A 17,160-nucleotide genomic window follows, 5' to 3' on the forward strand; every position below is an offset into this window, starting at 1 on the left:
GAGTGCCAGGGTTTATCTCTCTGCTTCTTCCTGGTCACAAATACAGGAAACTAAGTCTGCTGATTTCAGAACACATACATTCCTACAAATTCCCAGTATGAAAACTGTAGGACATTATTACCTCTATTGCACATAGGTTTATTCTGGTGCTGTGACTGGGAGGAATCCAACTGGGAGGCAGTGGTTCTCAACCTTCCTAATGCTGCATCTTTAATACAGTTCCTCATGCTGTGGTGACCCCAAACATAAAATTATTTTGTTGCTCCTTTATAACTGTAATTTTGCTATTTATGAATCATAATATAAATATCTGGTTTGTAACATTTTCACAACCCACAGGTTGAGAACTGCTGTAATAGGGATTACTACCATATAAAGATGATGGGGTAATTTAGTATAAACAATATAATGACATTCTGTGCTGTCTACTGTATCCTGACATACTGAGGTATGAATAGAAATTGACACAAGCAGCTAATGATTAATATTTACTAAAATGTACAGTAGCATGTACACATGTATTTATTTTGTGGTCTGTCAATAAAATGCAGGGCCTCGCACATTAGCCAGGAGTTCTACCCCCCAGTGCTATTTTGAAGACCCCTAAATGTTTAATTTTCAAACCGGCCACTCTTTCCCCACCATGTATGCGTTCCAACTCCCCTGGCAGCTTTCTATTGGCTTAACTTTCTTCTCTCCATCTTCCTATCTAACTTCCTCTTCTACTCTCCTGTTTAGGGTCATGGATAATTAGCCAGACTTTCTCTAGTAGTCAATATTCTTTCCTCCAGGACAGTCCTCTACTTGTCCAGCATAAGCCTGACTTAGTTCAACTGCAGCACCCTACTGCTCCATGTGAGATGTAGGACGATCACACAGCTGACCAGCGGCTCCATTCTTCATGAACTACATCTCTGCTTAAAGCCCCTCACAATTATTTTGTTTCTCTATCAGTTCAGTCCTCTTTCCCTATCATAGACACTTCTCCCTGCCCCCTTTCTCTACTGTTCTGTTTTGTCCAGGCTGCTCCCCAGGACTTGCTACCAACACAGTATATCGGATGGGCATCACCGATTCACTTCTTCTCCTGCTGCAATAAAAGCTAGCCAGTATCATGATGGCCTTTCCCTTTGGCTTTCAAAGACTCCTCTTCCTTCTTTCCAGGATTTTGTTACACTTAACCCTCCTCCCTCTTCTCTCTCATCCATAAGAAATATGCTCACATCTCTCTATGATAACTAACTCACATGTCCTCAACTATTTGTCATTACCCCCAGCTTCCTCCTTTTGGCTCCCCTGCTCATCTCCAGGTCTCTTAACTAGGTTTCATTTAATTTTCTCATGATGGCCCCATTTCTCAAAAATTTACCACATGGCTTCATAACTCACCCCCCCTCACTGATCTGTATCACTCTAAGCATCAAGTACTCAGGACAAAAATGGTGGGCTAGCAGCTGGTTTATGTGAGTGATAGAGAAGGGCCAGGATCAAGCACAGCAGGCTGGATTCCAGAGGGAGAAGGGGAATGGCACCAGAGACCACAAAGGAGTGACAGGACTGCTTGGAGATACCATGGGTGACTCAGCCACACACAGTCCCAGCGGTACAGCTCCAGTGTGTGGGGTGGGGAGCAGAAGCCCATCTGGAAGGAAATGCAGGTGGTCACAGTAAAGGGACTGGCAATATTGCTCACAGCACAGGCCCACAGTTCTCAAAAACCTCAGTCCAGTGTAAGTCTTGGTGAGAAAGCGTGGTCCACAGTGGCAAGAGGTTCCACACTGTCATTCCTCACAACTTGGAGGGCTGTGCCTGGGTGCCACCTCGCCAGGAACCTGTTGTTTAAGACCTTGGGGCCTGAGCACAAGGGATAATTACAAACCAAGGACTCTGTGGCTGGAGGCTGGGGTCGGGCAGTGAGGAATACAGGAAGAAGTCCTGCTCAGATCTCATCTACTGAGAACACTGGAGTCTGACAGCCCTAAGCTTGAGGTCAGTGGGAAGGTCAACCTCAAGAGCCATCTACTTGCCCCAAGGATGCTGTTGTAAAGACTAGGGATTCTGAAGCTATGGGGAACTACCTGTTCCCAGCTGCAGCCCTCCAGCAGGGTGCTTAATACTTTGTGGGTTTGAGAGTGAAAGGGACAGGTCTGTCTGTGCTGTGTTTTCTTCCCTTAGCCTACCAGTATGAGGCTCTTCAGGATAACAGCTAAGTCTCAGGACATGGAAAACCTGCCAGGCCCGCAGTCTGCAGTGATAACCGTGGCCAGCAGGGGGCCCCTATACTCAAAGAACAGAAGCTACCCAAGTGAAGACTGCCCTGGCTGACTTCTAACCCCTTCCTTGTCCTGTCCAGGCTGACATCAGTGTGAATCACAGCAAGATAACAAGTCTGTAAGAGTTCAATGGACAGTGCCCCTGATGCATCCACTGCAGACCCCAGTCCCAGAGTACTTAGAAAGAGCCTCTCTGACACTTCATCTTTTGTTGTTGTTTCCCTTTTTTCTGTTTAGGCTATTCTTTTTATTTTATAAAAGTATTTTGTCTTACTCTAGTATTTTGAAAATTTTATGTGTATGAGTGTTTTGTCTACATATATGAATGCATGTGTACCACTTGCATTCCTGGGACCCTCAGATGTCAGCAAAGGTCACTGGATCCCCTGGAACTAGAGATACGGATGGGTGCTGGGAACTGAACTCTGGTTGCCTGCAAGAGCAAATTAGCTGAAGATTCTTTACTGAATTTCAAGCATCATATCAAATGGACGAATAAGATAGTTACAGAGTACTCTAACATTCTTCTGAACACTTCTCTAAAACAGATCATATCAGAGGCCATAAAGCAAGTCTTAACAAATATGTAAGAAGTAAAATAATTCCTTCAGATGATTGTGCAATAAGGGTAGAAATCAACAGCAAAAGAACCTATTGAAGCTACACAAGCATTTCTATACTGTAGAATGTACTCTAAGGTAACAAATCACTTCGCCACTGAAGAAACCAGGGAGGAAACCTACTGAAACTATACAAGCATTTCTATACTGCACAATGTACTCTGGATTACAAATTACTGGGTCACTGAAGAAACCAGGGAGGAAAGCGCCAACTTCCTTGAATCAAAACAACCAAACAAAAAAACCACCACCAACAACAAAAAAACCACCACCAACAAAAAAACTATCAGAATCTTTGGGATACAGGTAAGACATTTGCAGAGTTTCTAACTATGACTGCTGTGTTAGGAAGCCCCAGTGGGGCTGGGAATGTTCAGTTAGTAAAGCACCTCCTTTGCAAGCACAGGGACCTGGGTTCAACTACCAGCAACCACATATGATAGGAGATGTCCTTCTGTATGCTGTGAATGTATGTTTCTCCTATTGTTTGATGAAGAAAGCTGTTTTGGCCAGTGAACAGGAAGGATTTAGCCAGGCAGGAAATGAAAACAGGGATAGAGAAAGGTAGGAGGCAGGATAAGAGAGATCACCATGTAACTACTGGGAAGAGAGGGACGCCTAGGCATTCTCCAGTAAGCCAAGACCACATGGAGATACACAGATTAATAGAAATGGGTTAATTATTAAGAGGGAGCTAGCCAATAAGAAGACAGAGCCACCGACCAAACAGTGTATAATTAATATAAGCCTCTGTGTTTTTATTTGATAATAAACGGCTGTGGGACCAGGCAGGACAGAAACTTCTATCCACACACATAAAAACCCAGGGTAGAGGAGCATGCTGTAATTGCAGCACTAAGGAGGAGGTGACAAGAGGACCTCCTGGGTTGGCTGGCTAGTCTGGACTAATTGGTGAGCTCCAGGCCAATGAGAAATCCTGTCTCAAAGAGGTAGACAGAGTTCTTGAGGATGACATCATAAGTTATCTTCAGGTCTCCATGAACAATTCTTGCATAAACTCCTGCACATACACTGAAAAACAGTGCTCTCACTTAAAGGTGCATCTAATCTAGTGATAGAAAAACAACAGCAAGACAAACCCCAAAGCAGTAGATAGCAAGAAATATGAGAGCAGAAGTTAATGAGCTGAACACTAAAAGAACAATACAAAGTCTTAATGAAACGAAGTAAGTTTTTAGGAAAATAAGACAGAGAAACTGCTGGTCAAATTAAAAGAGAGGGAGGCTGCATCAATCAAATCATACATGAAGTCAGTGACATCACAACAGAAACCAATGGAATCCAAAGAGCATTTGAAGGTCTACCTTAAAAATCCATATTCCAAAGATACTAAAAGTAGCGAACTCACAGACACAGGTACCCCCTCCCAAAGTTAAATCAAGAAAAATATAATTAGTTTAGAAGGATCAACAACAAGCAATGATACTGAAGTAGTTCTCACAACAGCACCACCAAGACCAGATTCCTTCCTTCATTCTACCAAACCTACCCTGGAAGAGACAACACTAACACTCTTCAAACTACTCCAAGAAGTGTAAAGGTAAAGAACTGCAAAACTCATTGTGAGAAGCTGGTATTAATCCTGACACCAGAACTACATAAGCACCGCAGCAACAGAACACGGCAGACCGATTTTCCTGATAAGCATACAAAAATTCTCAATAATTTGCAAATTAAATTTAAGAATGTGCTGGGTGGTGATAGTCCACACCTTTAATCCCGGCACTCGGGAGGCAGAGGCAGGTGGATCTCTGTGAGTTCAAAGCCAGCCTGGTCTATACAGAGCGAGTTCCAGGACAGCTAGGGTTGTTACACAGAGAAACCCTGTCTCAAAAGACAAACAACAAAAACAAGCAAAAAACAAAACACAAAACCCTTTAAGAACACATTAAGGAGCACAAACATTATGACCATGTTGGTTGTATTCCAGGGATACAAGGATGGTTCAATATATATGTAAATCAAGAGATATGTTACAGACTTAAGGACTGAAATCACATCATCATTTCATTCAGTGCAGGAAAATCTTTGGACAAACTTAGGCAACAGGGTACAGCCCTCCAAAGGCCAGGACTCCAGGGGAGCACCTGCATGCCTGGCCTAAGTTCTTTCAGCCTCTTGAAACATTCTCATGGTTTGCCTCTGGTCACTCTGCCTGGCCTTTTTGGACCTTCATCTCATCTACTTCTCTGCACAGTCCTCCTGGGGGTTCTTTGAGGCCTTGTCATCTCTTTATTTCCACACAGGCCTCATCTCCTTACTCTCTACTTTCCCTCATTCCTTCTCTAGGACTTACCGATGTTCTAGTCATTTATCTTTTTGTTTGTTTGTTTGCTTGTTTTGATTTTTTGAGACAGGGTTTCTCTGTTTTACAGCTCTGGCACTCTGGCTGTCCTGGAACACACTCTGTAGACTAGGCTGGCCTTAAACTCATAGAGATCCACCTGCCTTTTTCTCCCAAGTGCTGGGATTACAGGTGTGCGCCACCACCGCTGGCCTAATCATTTATTTTTAATTTCTTAAAAAAAACTTGAGAAAGTTATCTCTTAACCATTTATTGTGCCATGAAACACTGGTTAAATCACATGGCATAAATATCCCAGTTTAATTATCTAACACTATGTAGTTAAATAAAATATATACATAGAAGTTTAACAATGATTGAAATTACCTTTATCACCCAGGTCTCTAAAAAAAGTTGATCCACAGTGTGCTTTTTGGATTCCTGACAGTACATCCTCGATATCCTTTGAATACACAAATTAAAAATTCCAATTTAAGGTATACAAGTTCATTTTCCAGGTCACCCCAAACAAACCAATAAAAACCCAGCACTGCTTACCTTTCTCGCCAGCTTCTTGACTAGTGTTTTACCTACAACAAAGAAGAACCATGGCTTAGCACTCACCTTTCTTCCCCAAAATCAGACTGCATTAAGGAAGAAAGTAATTTCTAAAATGAACAACACAACCCAGGTAAGAAACAAAGCTGGCGTTTTTAGTCAATACCTCTAATGTAAAATCAGGAGCCAAAGAATTCTGAATCTGAACATGAAGATCAATTTTCAGTCTCACACATGTGAAATGCTACAGTGCATTGATCTGTGCCACACTCGTCCTTTCTTTCTTTGTCTTTTAAGAGCAGCCTTTTGGTTTCACTGATTCAAAGGAGCAATAGGGTAGTTTTGGAAAGCTACCCTGTTCTGGATCCTAGGACGCTCTCTCAAGTGTACCATTTTCCAGCCCAGTTGGAGAGGCGACCAAGACTGTCCCAGTTGCTCTTCATAATGTCTTATTGGACTAGAGATGTGTAGTTCTTTCAGGTTTTCACACTTTCTTAAAAACATTATTATTATTTTGTGTGTGTTGGCGTGTGTATGTCACAGCATGTGTAGGGTATATCAGAGGACAACTTTCAAGAGTCCCCTTTCTCCACCTTACTTAGGAGGCAGGCAGGTCTCTCATGCTTTTGCTAAGGTGTGTACTCCAGGCTAGCTGGAGGCTCTCCAATTTCCACCTCTCATCTCACTGTTGAAGTGCTGGGATGACAGATGTGTGCCATTGCATTCGACTCCTTAGGTGGGTTCCCCAAATTCAGAAAAGATAATAAATGTCAACAAGAGGGAAAAAACTAGAAACAATAAATAGTATCTACCTCAAAATTAGTGATGAATATTACTGTACAGTTGCAGAAACATCTGTCATCATATCTGTGAGGTTACATGTTACTACCCTGTACATTTTTTTTTTTCTGCTGAGCATTATGTGCCTGTGAGTGAAAGTTCTTGATTGTCAGGTGTTATCACTGCATCTCGCCAGCTAGGTAAGTTACTATATAATCTACAACTCTAAGTGTCTGTAAAGTGTGTATAAAATGTAGTAATAGAACGCTGATTACTTACTTGCTCTAGAAAATGGTGCAATAAATATATTTTAACTCTTTGTTTTTGACTGCCGTGGAACATGCTTTGTGCTACAGGTACAAAGCCATCCTTCTGCCTTATTTCATGAGTTTGTGTGTGAGCATTTGGAAAATAATCCCCATAGTGGATTTCCTCTGCCCATGCAATAAGCCAAACACAGCCACATTTTTTTTTTTTTTTTTTTTTTTTTTTTGGTTTTTCGAGACAGGGTTTCTCTGTGGCTTTGGAGCCTATCCTGGAACTAGCTCTTGTAGATCAGGCTGGTCTTGAACTCAGAGATCTGCCTGCCTCTGCCTCCCGAGTGCTGGGATTAAAGGCGTGCGCCACCAACGCCCGGCTTAAATCCAGCCATATTAATAAGACCAGATTTAATAAACAGAGCAAAGCAAAGCAAAGCACTTCTGGGTGACTCCCAGAAACAGGAGGCTAGATTACATGGCAGGTCTAGAGGCTGGACCTTAAATACCCTGTAGGCATGGCCTTGAGCCTCTCTCTCACAGGATGAGCTGCCTCTTATTGGGCTTTCTAAGGGGTGGGGTTTGGAGAGGAGGAGGGGCTGAGGCAGAGCTTCCACCTAAGCAGGAAGGTGCCTATGTCTACCACATCACTCAGCACAGAGGCAGGACCTGGTACCAGCCTCTGCTTTATAAACACAATAGGATTAATGTGGGAACTGAATGAAATGCTTCAACTGTCAAAACTGTTAGCATATTCTGGGCACCAAGTAAGTCTTCTGGGCTAACACTTCTTTGTTGTCATATTCCGAAACAGTACAAACTGATGTTGAGGAATGAGCTTTAAAAGTTGAACAGTAAAACTCCTTTCAGTTTCCCACTGAAATAAACACAAAAGTAAAACAGACATCATGTGTGTCTGATAGCTTTTCTTGCAGTCTGAGAGGCACCAGTAGGTGCAACAATGAGTACATCGATGAGCAGAAGAAATGCCTGCAGAACTTAGGAGAGAAGGATGGTAACAGTCTTACATCTTAGGGAGGTGCAGTCTGTCCCAAAGATTACGAAGGACACCTGTTCTTCAAGTAGGAAGTGCAGCCAGTCCCCAGTTGGGGATGGGACCATGATGCATCAGGGGGACAAGTAAGTTTTAAGTTATTGCCACCCTGCAGGGTGACAACTAAGAATATCCTTGTTGGGCTCCATTTCAAGGGTGTGTGCGTGTGCTCGTGTGTTTTCAAAAAGCGCTGAGTGAAAATGTCATATGTCAAGTGACTGTGAAACTGGCTGCTCTTGTACTATCCTCAAGGGCCCTGAGAATACTGATTTTCTGTTCAGCAGGAGTAAGGGAGTACATGACTCCTAGAGTCCTTGGGAGTCTTTGCAGCTGACAGATTTCAACAGTGACTTTAGCATCCTCCTATGCTTTGAAAACTTAGGAATTTTCATGTTCAACACTGCATCCCAGTACAGAACCAGCTTAGGGGTCCGCACCAGATAAAGGGAAAAGGAAGCGCAATGGCACTTTATTCAGTCATAAAGAAATGGTGCCATTTGCAGGAAAATGGGAGGAACTGGGGATCATCATATTAGGTGAATCAGAGCAGGCTCAGAAAGACAAGCACATTTTCTTTCATTTGCAGAAATAGTGAGACATGATTAAAAGAAAGGAAGAGGATGGTGTGGGGAAGGAGAGAGAAGGATGGGAGGCAAACATGATCAAGCTCCCCAACAGGCAGATACGGAAATGCCATCTGTAATTCCCTGCTCTGTACACTGAGTGTGCTATTCAGAAAGGGATAGATGCTCTCCGTCCATCTTTATTACTCTAGGGTAACATTTTGCTCTTGAAATCTAAAACTAGTGCTTCTTGATAAGTGTAATGAAATAAAACAATTTACTATTGAAAAGCTGATAAGAAAATTTCCAGTTAGGCAGGAAACAGAAATCATTAAGATTCTTTGTTTTACCAGACAATTTGATAATACTCTTAAGTCTTGGTGTTTGTATTTAATGATTACAAGTTCAGAAAATTATTTTAGAATCAGTTAAGCAAAGACATATAACTGAAGGAAATTTAAATGCTCCAATATAAGGGAACCAATTAAATTATAGCACACTAATGAAACAATCAAAAAATTTTCAAACAACACCGACAAAGGGACACTACACATTATGCATTAAACAGAAAATGTTAGGTTGGAAAGCACACAGTAGACAATTTGTAAGTAAAAGGGTATGTTTTAAAAGGTAAACCTTATGGCATGTGATTTATATCTCTGCAAAAAAAAAAAAATTACAAGGCTGGGTGGTAGTGGCACATGCCTGTAATCCCAGCATGTGGGAGGCAGAGGCAGTCGGATCTCTGTGAGTTCAAGGCCAGCCTGGTCTACAAACCTACATAGAGAAACCCTGTCTCGAAAAACAGAGAGAGAGAGAGAGAGAGAGAGAGAGAGAGAGAGAGAGAGAGAGAGAGAGAGAGAAAGGATGTGACAACTGGGGAGAGCTGGTGAGGGAAGCTGAAGAAAGCAAACTGGCATAGGACACAAATGACATGGAGCATCTCGGTGAGGCTGAATTTAGTGGCTCCAATCTGTGACTTCCCAGCAGTTTAAATAAAAGGGAGAAAAGCGATAGTATCAAGTAGTTGTCAGAGTGACAAAGTCACAAACCTGTGGCTGCAGGGAAAGAGGAGAAGGAGACCTTGGAATGATAGAGCAGTGAGGTCAGCGGATAGACATACTGGGTAGCAGGTGAAGCGGACGATAATTAATTAGTTGTTGCCAGAGATGCAATGCATGGGATATGAACGGTGAAGACAAACGTCACTGGAAAGAAGTGCAGCAGGAGAGGATTTAAGAAGGGGAGGTGGTGTTCTGGCTGGATAACCTGTGCTGCTAGGAGAGTAAACAGCAGAGATCCAAGCCTGCAGGAACCCAGTGTCTGGGAGTGCTTACATAAGCCTCATCAATTGTATTAATAAAGCGTATTATTAACAAAAGGCCAAAAAGATAAATACCAGGTAAATGAGTTTAAAATCTAATAAATCTTAGATTGCTTTGCATCATTTCATTTACTCAGAGACCACGGGTCAGCGGTTTGGCTCAGTTTTTCTTTGTTTTGCTGTTCATCGTGATCCGTAGGAATGTAACCAAGATTATCTTATCCACGATGAAAAATGAAGATGAAACATCATATGCATAAAGGATGTATTATTTGGCCTGCAAAGTCTTGATTTGGCTCAGTGCCTTATGATGGTTTAACTGCATTCCAATGAATAATAAAAGTAGAAATGTCACAGTCTTTAATCATAGTTTACTGTAGTTCTTTGAACATATTTTAGGGGCTATTTTGATGTCTTTTTCTGTGAATCTGTTATCTGATTGTTGCCCGATTTTGTCCAGTGATGCTACATGTTCTAGATTCTTTGTAGTTTTGTGCTTTTGCTGTTGGGCCCTGACTTTTCTGATGACACACTGTGGGGAATCTGGGTACCAGCTCCTTCCCTGTGGCTCACTCACTGCTTGTGAAAGTGCGGTGTCTGGCCAGACAGTTTTTAGTAAAGACTGTGTCTCACCATACCTTCTAACCGTGCTGAGCACTAGAGGGAATGCCCCAGTGAGGCATGGGATGGATTTGGAGTTGAGCTCCTTTGGAGTTTTGGAGTTCTTGAGTTCCTTCCTGATCTCACTAGGGTGCTGAGTCCAGACAATTTGGCCCTGCTGACTTAATGAGAACCCTAGACACACACTGCTCTAGAGATCATCTTTTGAATTTAGGCTCCCATGAAGGAGTAATTCCCATTGTGAGTGATTAAGATTTGTTATGACCCCTGGAAAGCCTGTTTTGTCTCCTTCCTATGTGTTCTTATGCAAAGCAGCCAGCACATAGGTTGGCCTGTTATCTTCACTAAATCTATCCCTGACCACTCAACTACCTCTTTTCACAACCTGCACCTATTTGTTTATTTTTTGGAAACAGGATTTTGCTTGCTGTGGAGTTCAGCTAGCCTTACATTAGTGATCCTCCAGCCTCAACTTCCAGAGTGTTTCAATTATAGGCATGTGTTAGTGTGCCCAGCTGACCTCTACCTGTCTCCATTTTATGTTAAAAATTTGGAGACTGGGAAGCTACCTATTTCTATCACTCAGCCCAGAGTTCTGCTGCTCTTTCTGAGTAATGCCCAGTCTGGCAAGTGGACCCCAGATCCTCATCTCCTTTTCTGGATACTTTCTCTGCCTTTCCAGCTAGAACAAGATCATCAATCAAGGTGTCCAGTGTTCCCAATGGAAGATCGTGCAAGGCAGAGCCTCCCCTCACAAATAAGGACTGGGTGGGAGAGGGTGTGTCTACCCTTAGCTGCTCCACAGTACTCCACCTCCAGGAGCAGGGCAGGAGTAAAGGTCTAAAGTACCACTCCTCCTAACAGTCCTCAGAGCAGTGCTCCTGCTACTGCAGTCTAGAATGAGCTGGGTGGGGGGTACTCTAGACTTGAACATTTTCCTTTTTCTTTATTTTTCCCTTTAAATTAGAAACAAGCTTCTTTTACATGTCAATCTCAGTTCCCTCTCCCTCCCCTCCTCCCCTGCCTTCTCACTGAACCCCTATCCCAACCCCTTTCTGCTCCCCAGGGTGAGACCTTCCATGGGGGGAATCTTCAAAGTCTGTTATATCATTTGGATCAGGGCCTAGGCCCTCCCCAGTGTGTCTAGGCTGAGAGAAAATCTCTCTATGTGGAGAGGGCTCCCAAAGTCCATTTGTGTACTAGGGCTAAATACTGATCCACTACCAGTGGCCCCATAGAGTGCCCAGACCAACTTGTTGAACATTTTCTTATCAATTTTAGCAGCTTAACTTGAATAGGTATTTCTAAATTTCCTATAAAATCTCAGACTCATTTCCAGTGACTTTAAATGTAGTTCTTCATTTTTCTATGAGTTTCAGTGAGCAATGGGTCTATGGTTCCTTATGCTGCCATAACAGATACTAAGTTTACTCACTCTTACTGAAGCAAATTCCCAGGGTGAACAAAGCCTGCTTTATCCAGTCTCTTACCAGTGGACATGTGGACATTTTCCAGTGCTGCTATAAACACTCTTGCCTATAGCCTATGACACACCAGCAAGTGTTCCTATTGGATGTAAAGTATATATACCTAGGAGTGAGAATGTTGGTAAAAAAAATTCTGTAATGTTTAATTTTGCAAGGCAGTTCCAAGTTGTTTCCTATTTCCAACCTAGAGTATGTAAAAGTCCTTGGAGCTCTCCACCTCTGATCTACAGTCTCCTCAACCTTTGTTGTAAGACTTGTCAATATAACAGGTGTAAAATTGTATCCCACCAGTTACAAACAAGGGAAGAATTTATATTCATTTTCTTGTTTCCTCTTCTGTGAATATCTATTTCCTTCATGTCTTAATAGCTGTACAGAGGCGGGAGGGGGAGAAAACGATCGAGAGAGGAGAGCATTCTTCCACTTAGTCTTGTGGTCATTTTAGGGGTGGGAGCTAGGGCCTCACACATCCTAGGTGAGCACCCTCACCCTTAGGAGGGTCTTCAGTCAGATCTAATGGTCCATTAAGGAGTCTGTTTTTTTTAAATTGACATGTATGTGGAGAAACAACTAAAGCAAGGTGCTTTGATATTTAGACAACAATCAATTTAGGAAAAACAGACAGGACAAATGGATCTCTGGACTAAGGTAAATCCTAGGGACATCAGTAAGAGATATGGGGGTGGGGAGGGTAGAAGCTAATGGAAGCTAAAGGTTACTTCAAAGAACTTGTTAACTGGGGCTGTGATGAATTACTGCAGTCACCAGTCCGGTGATCAAGGCTGTTTTTCTGGCTGTGCTTTGTGAAGGATGTCCCTCTCAAAAGAATCTTTATGGCTTGTTGCATGTGGGAAAAGACAGGCCAAATGGCCCTTTCTGTGGTGACAGTTTCTCCAGTGATGTCACTCTGAAGTAATTACCATGTCACTTGGCATACCCTGAGATGACCTGACCTTCACTCTTCCATGTACATATCCTTTTTTAAAATTGTAGCTTCATATGTAAATATTAACTCTTGTCCATTTTGTGTGTTTTAAATAATTCTGCAAATTTTTAGCCTGTTGTTTTAATTTCTTTAGGGCAACTTTTGGTGAACAAAGTTCTATTTTAATATGGCTGAATCTTGTTCTTTTGGCTAGTACTGTCTTGTTTAGGAAATGCTTCTCTATCTCAGGGAGACACACACACTGTTCAAAGGAGAAATGAAGTAATGTTAATCACTGGAGACTCAAACACACATATTAGTCACTGACAGGTAGCCAAGCAGGGTGCAGCTGAGCAGAATAGCACTCTCAGTGAAATCTATTGACTCTCATAAGATATTCATCTTTTGTGAGAGCAAACTCTGTTTGGCTGTAACAGTCTAGAATGAGTTTCTGTAACATAGAACTGGGATTGGCAGGGAGGGTAGGTCTTGTTTTTAGAAGTATTTATTTTATGTAAGGTGTGAGTGTTCTGCCTGTAATGTATATCGCATGTGTGCTTGGTTCCTGTGGAGGTCAGAAGAGGGTACTGGATCCCCTGAAATAGGAATTATGGATAGTTGTGAGCCACCATGTGGGTGCTGGGAAACTGAACCTGGGTCTTCTAAAAGCACAACAAGAGCTCTTAACTGCTGAGCCATTTTTTCAACCCCGAGTTCAGTTCCTTGTACCTATGCTGACAGCTTACAACCACCTGTGACTCTTGCTCCAAGAATCTGAGGCTTCTGGCCTTTAGGAATCTGCCCTCTGGTGCACATCCCCACACTTAAAAATATTATTATATATCTACCTGTACATACCATGACACACATGTGAGGGTCAGGGGACAAATTTGTGAGTTGGTTCTCCTTCTCCACCATGTGGCTTGGCTTCGAAGGGTTGAAGAACTGAGTGCTCTTACCTGCTCCTCTTCAGGAGTTTTAATCTCTCAAGTTGGTCCATACTCAAGATTCTAGCAGCTAATCAATTATTCTTTAAGTATCTCGGGCATAAAGTCCTGGTAGATTCCAGGTGGCCTCTGATCTGAGCAAGTCCTGACAGACCCTCTGGATCTACCTGTCTCCAGTTTTTAGGTCAGGGTGCCCTATGACCACAATTCTGTTGTGACCCTTGATGGACCTCAGTTAATGATTTTACATTTTTCAACTTTTTTTCATTTTCTGCTGTGAGAACAGGATTGATAATGTCCAAGTTCTGTTCATGTCAGAGGTTAAACTACTTCAGTATGTATGTATGTATGTATGTATGTATGTATGTATGTATATATATATGTATGTATTTTTGAGACAGTGTCTCAACTATGTAGCCCTAGCTGTCCTGGAACTCACTCTGTAGACCAGACAAACCTTGACTTCACAGAGATCCATCTGCCTCTGCCTGAGTGCTGGGATTAAAGGTGTGTGCCACCACATCTGGCCCAAACCACTTTTTAAATCTTTGCTTAGTATCTTACTGTATCAATGTAGGTCAACATTCTTAAAGTTTTGATACATACTGCTAAATTTCCATCCATGGGGCTTTATTAAAATAATCTAAACACATTTTTATTACTTTATTTTCTAATTTCCAAACCTTCATTGTTCCCTCAAGATGAAGTCCACACAGTCCTGCCAAGTACACATTCCTTGGGTGGGTGAGCCGTCACTGAGATCTTTTGTACAATCTAGCCCTTATTTGTTCTTCAAGGTTATCTCCAAGAACTACCCCAGGCTCTTTGTCTCCAGTGACTGGTGGACTTCCTGTCCCCAGAACGCTCCATTATGTCCACTCTGCCTTTGCCCGGCTTGGTCTTTCCCAGTGCACCCCATCCTGCTGCCTGTCCATAAGCTGACTTTCAGAGAACCCAGCATTTGGTTACGTGTCAGCATGAGGAGCTTTACGGCACAGGGGGCACACACAGCCCGGTGCAGTGAGAGGGGTTGGTTCAGGTGCTACACCTCTGCCATCATGGGATAACTGCAAGTCACTGTACTTTGTTATTTTAATTTTTGGTTTTTTTTTCTTCAGGATTTTTCTACTTACAGCATAATAGCATAATAACTCTGATAAATGGCTCTCCTTAATAATTAATCTAGTTTATTTCTTCCCTTCAATTTAAAAACTTCAATTCTACCAAAAACTAATATCCAGTCAAATTATTAAGTAATCTCTTTAGTGGAATTTTAAAAACTCACTTTTTTTTTCATTTAGAAAAATGCACATAAAACAACTACTTCTAAGACAGAAAATATGAAAGTTTACAACTGTCACATCATAATAATAAAATGGAGACTACAAGGAATGGTGATAATCCAGATGCAAAAAAGCTTTCACTAATTTTGAAAACAGGTTTTTCAATGCTCATGTTTAAGCTTAAAAAACAAACAAACAAACAAACAAACAAAAAACAAGCACTCACGCTCCACTTGCTCAAACATTACTGAAAAGAGGAAGTCCCGGGGTGTCATGTAATATTCTCCCTCATGCTCCAGGGATGAAAACTGCATGAACCGCTGTTTACGCAGAGAAAGTTTTTCCACTGGTCCCAAGTCATTTTTCTAAAAGAAAAGAAATAATAATTAAAAATTTTTCAGTATGACTTCCAAACTCAGCTACCTCTAGAATACCTTTAAAGAGTAAGTTAGGTCTCATAGTCCCCAAAGTTCACCTTTAGCCATTAATAAATATCAACTAAGTCCCTACGTTTTTAGGCACTGAAGTTAAAATACCAATTAAGACTAATTGGAGGGAAGTTACCTCCAAGTGGGAGAATGACATTCTCAAATGAGTGTATAAAGTCACTGAGATGGCGGGAAGTGACACTGAACACAAATGGGAGACAGTGGTGACAAGTCTCTTAGGTAAGACAAGGCAGTCTTTTGAAGCAATGACGCTTACAGAGGCCACACAAAGGGTTATAGTGAGTCCTGTTGTTAGGAGGAACAAGCCTGATGTCTTAAGGAGGAGCAGAAGGTCACGGTCACCTTGGTGACAGGAAGAGAGTGGTGGAAGTCACACCAGACAGATGTGCTAGCACGAGGGGCTCAACTATGAATAGCAAAGTGCAGAGGATACACAGGGCTCAAACACTGCTGCTGGTGCTGAAATCTCCTAGGCCCCAGGGCTGAGCCTTCAACAGTGGAGGACAGTGCTGAAATAGCCTAAGCTTTCTTCTGTTCCACTCAAGGCATTCAGCCTCCAGCTCCCACAGTATGGGCCTTGTGCTGCACAGACTGTGGCACACAGGTGACAACAGTGTAACCAGTGTGGAGCCTCGAGGTGAGATTGTGGGGCTCTCACCCTAGACAGCACCAATCCCAGATGCACCCTGATGAACAGGTGATGCAAGGTGACTGCTGACTCAAAACAAACAGGAAGAAACACGAATTCTGGCTGCTCACACCTCTTCACATTCAAGGCCACCAGAGGCTTCTTCCGGTTGATGTGAGTCCCTAACTAATTCTCCTCCCTGAAGTAGGCAACAGGCTTGCTGAACATCCAGCTTCCCTCCTTCTGCATTCTATTCAGTGCCTACAGAGTACTAACAGCACACACAATGCACACCAATGCTACAGTCTCTGTTCTTTCAGCTCTTTGCCCGTAAACTATGACTCTGAAAAGGACTCAAGAGGTGGGGAGGGAACTCAGTACCTTGCACAAGCTGGGAAAGCACTACCCTGACCTATAACCCCAGTCCAGGGGCAAGTTTTAATTACATGTATCACACTCATCCTAGCAACCAGAAAATGAACCACAGTAATACTTTCTGAATGTTATATTTGAAGCAGTATATATATAGTAAAACATCAGCATTTATACATAGCAATAGACACACCGTTGTATGTCCCCCCCCCCCAGACAGCGTTTCTCTGTGGCTTTGGAGGCTGTCCTGGAACTAGCTCTTGTAGACCAAGCTGGTCTCGAATTCACAGAGATCCACTTGGATCTTGGATCTTTTCTTAACAAAAGAAAAAGCAATGGCAAGTCAGACAAACACTAATTTCTGAGGAAGTCCTACGTGCTTTGACAGAGAATTTATAAAATGTGTACAGCCAGGAAAGGGAGGATGGATTGGAGCAAAACCAGGAACCTACCTGTATTTGCAAGAAAAAGGCCAAACATGAGCACGTCACGATCACGAAGAATTTGAAATGCATTGTAACTAATGTTAACTTACTGTCTATTAAGAAAATAGCAAAATTAATAATTACAAGAGAAAAAGTACATCTTTAAATCCTGAAACATTACTGGTGTTTTTCTAATTTCTGCATCAAAGTTGTTAAAATGTCCTTTTTTTTTAAAAGAAGATTTTATTTATTATTATGTACACAATTATCTGCATGTATGCTTGCACAT

General features: G+C 42.2%; 1 protein-coding gene across 1 annotated transcript in view; it reads right to left on the bottom strand.

Annotated features, from left to right (window-relative positions):
• Nucleotides 1-17,160, bottom strand: part of Micu2 (mitochondrial calcium uptake 2) — a 79,833-nt gene that overhangs the window by 31,276 nt on the left and 31,397 nt on the right. The window contains exons 2-4 of the mRNA XM_027390447.1: nucleotides 15,224-15,362; nucleotides 5,757-5,788; nucleotides 5,586-5,661 (exon numbers count right to left, since the gene is read on the bottom strand). Coding sequence (XP_027246248.1) covers nucleotides 5,586-5,661; nucleotides 5,757-5,788; nucleotides 15,224-15,362 — 247 coding nt within the window. The remainder of the gene's footprint in view (nucleotides 1-5,585; nucleotides 5,662-5,756; nucleotides 5,789-15,223; nucleotides 15,363-17,160) is intronic.

The sequence above is a fragment of the Cricetulus griseus genome (genome assembly GCF_003668045.3).
Source record: "Cricetulus griseus strain 17A/GY chromosome 1 unlocalized genomic scaffold, alternate assembly CriGri-PICRH-1.0 chr1_1, whole genome shotgun sequence".
NCBI lineage: Eukaryota > Metazoa > Chordata > Mammalia > Rodentia > Cricetidae > Cricetulus > Cricetulus griseus.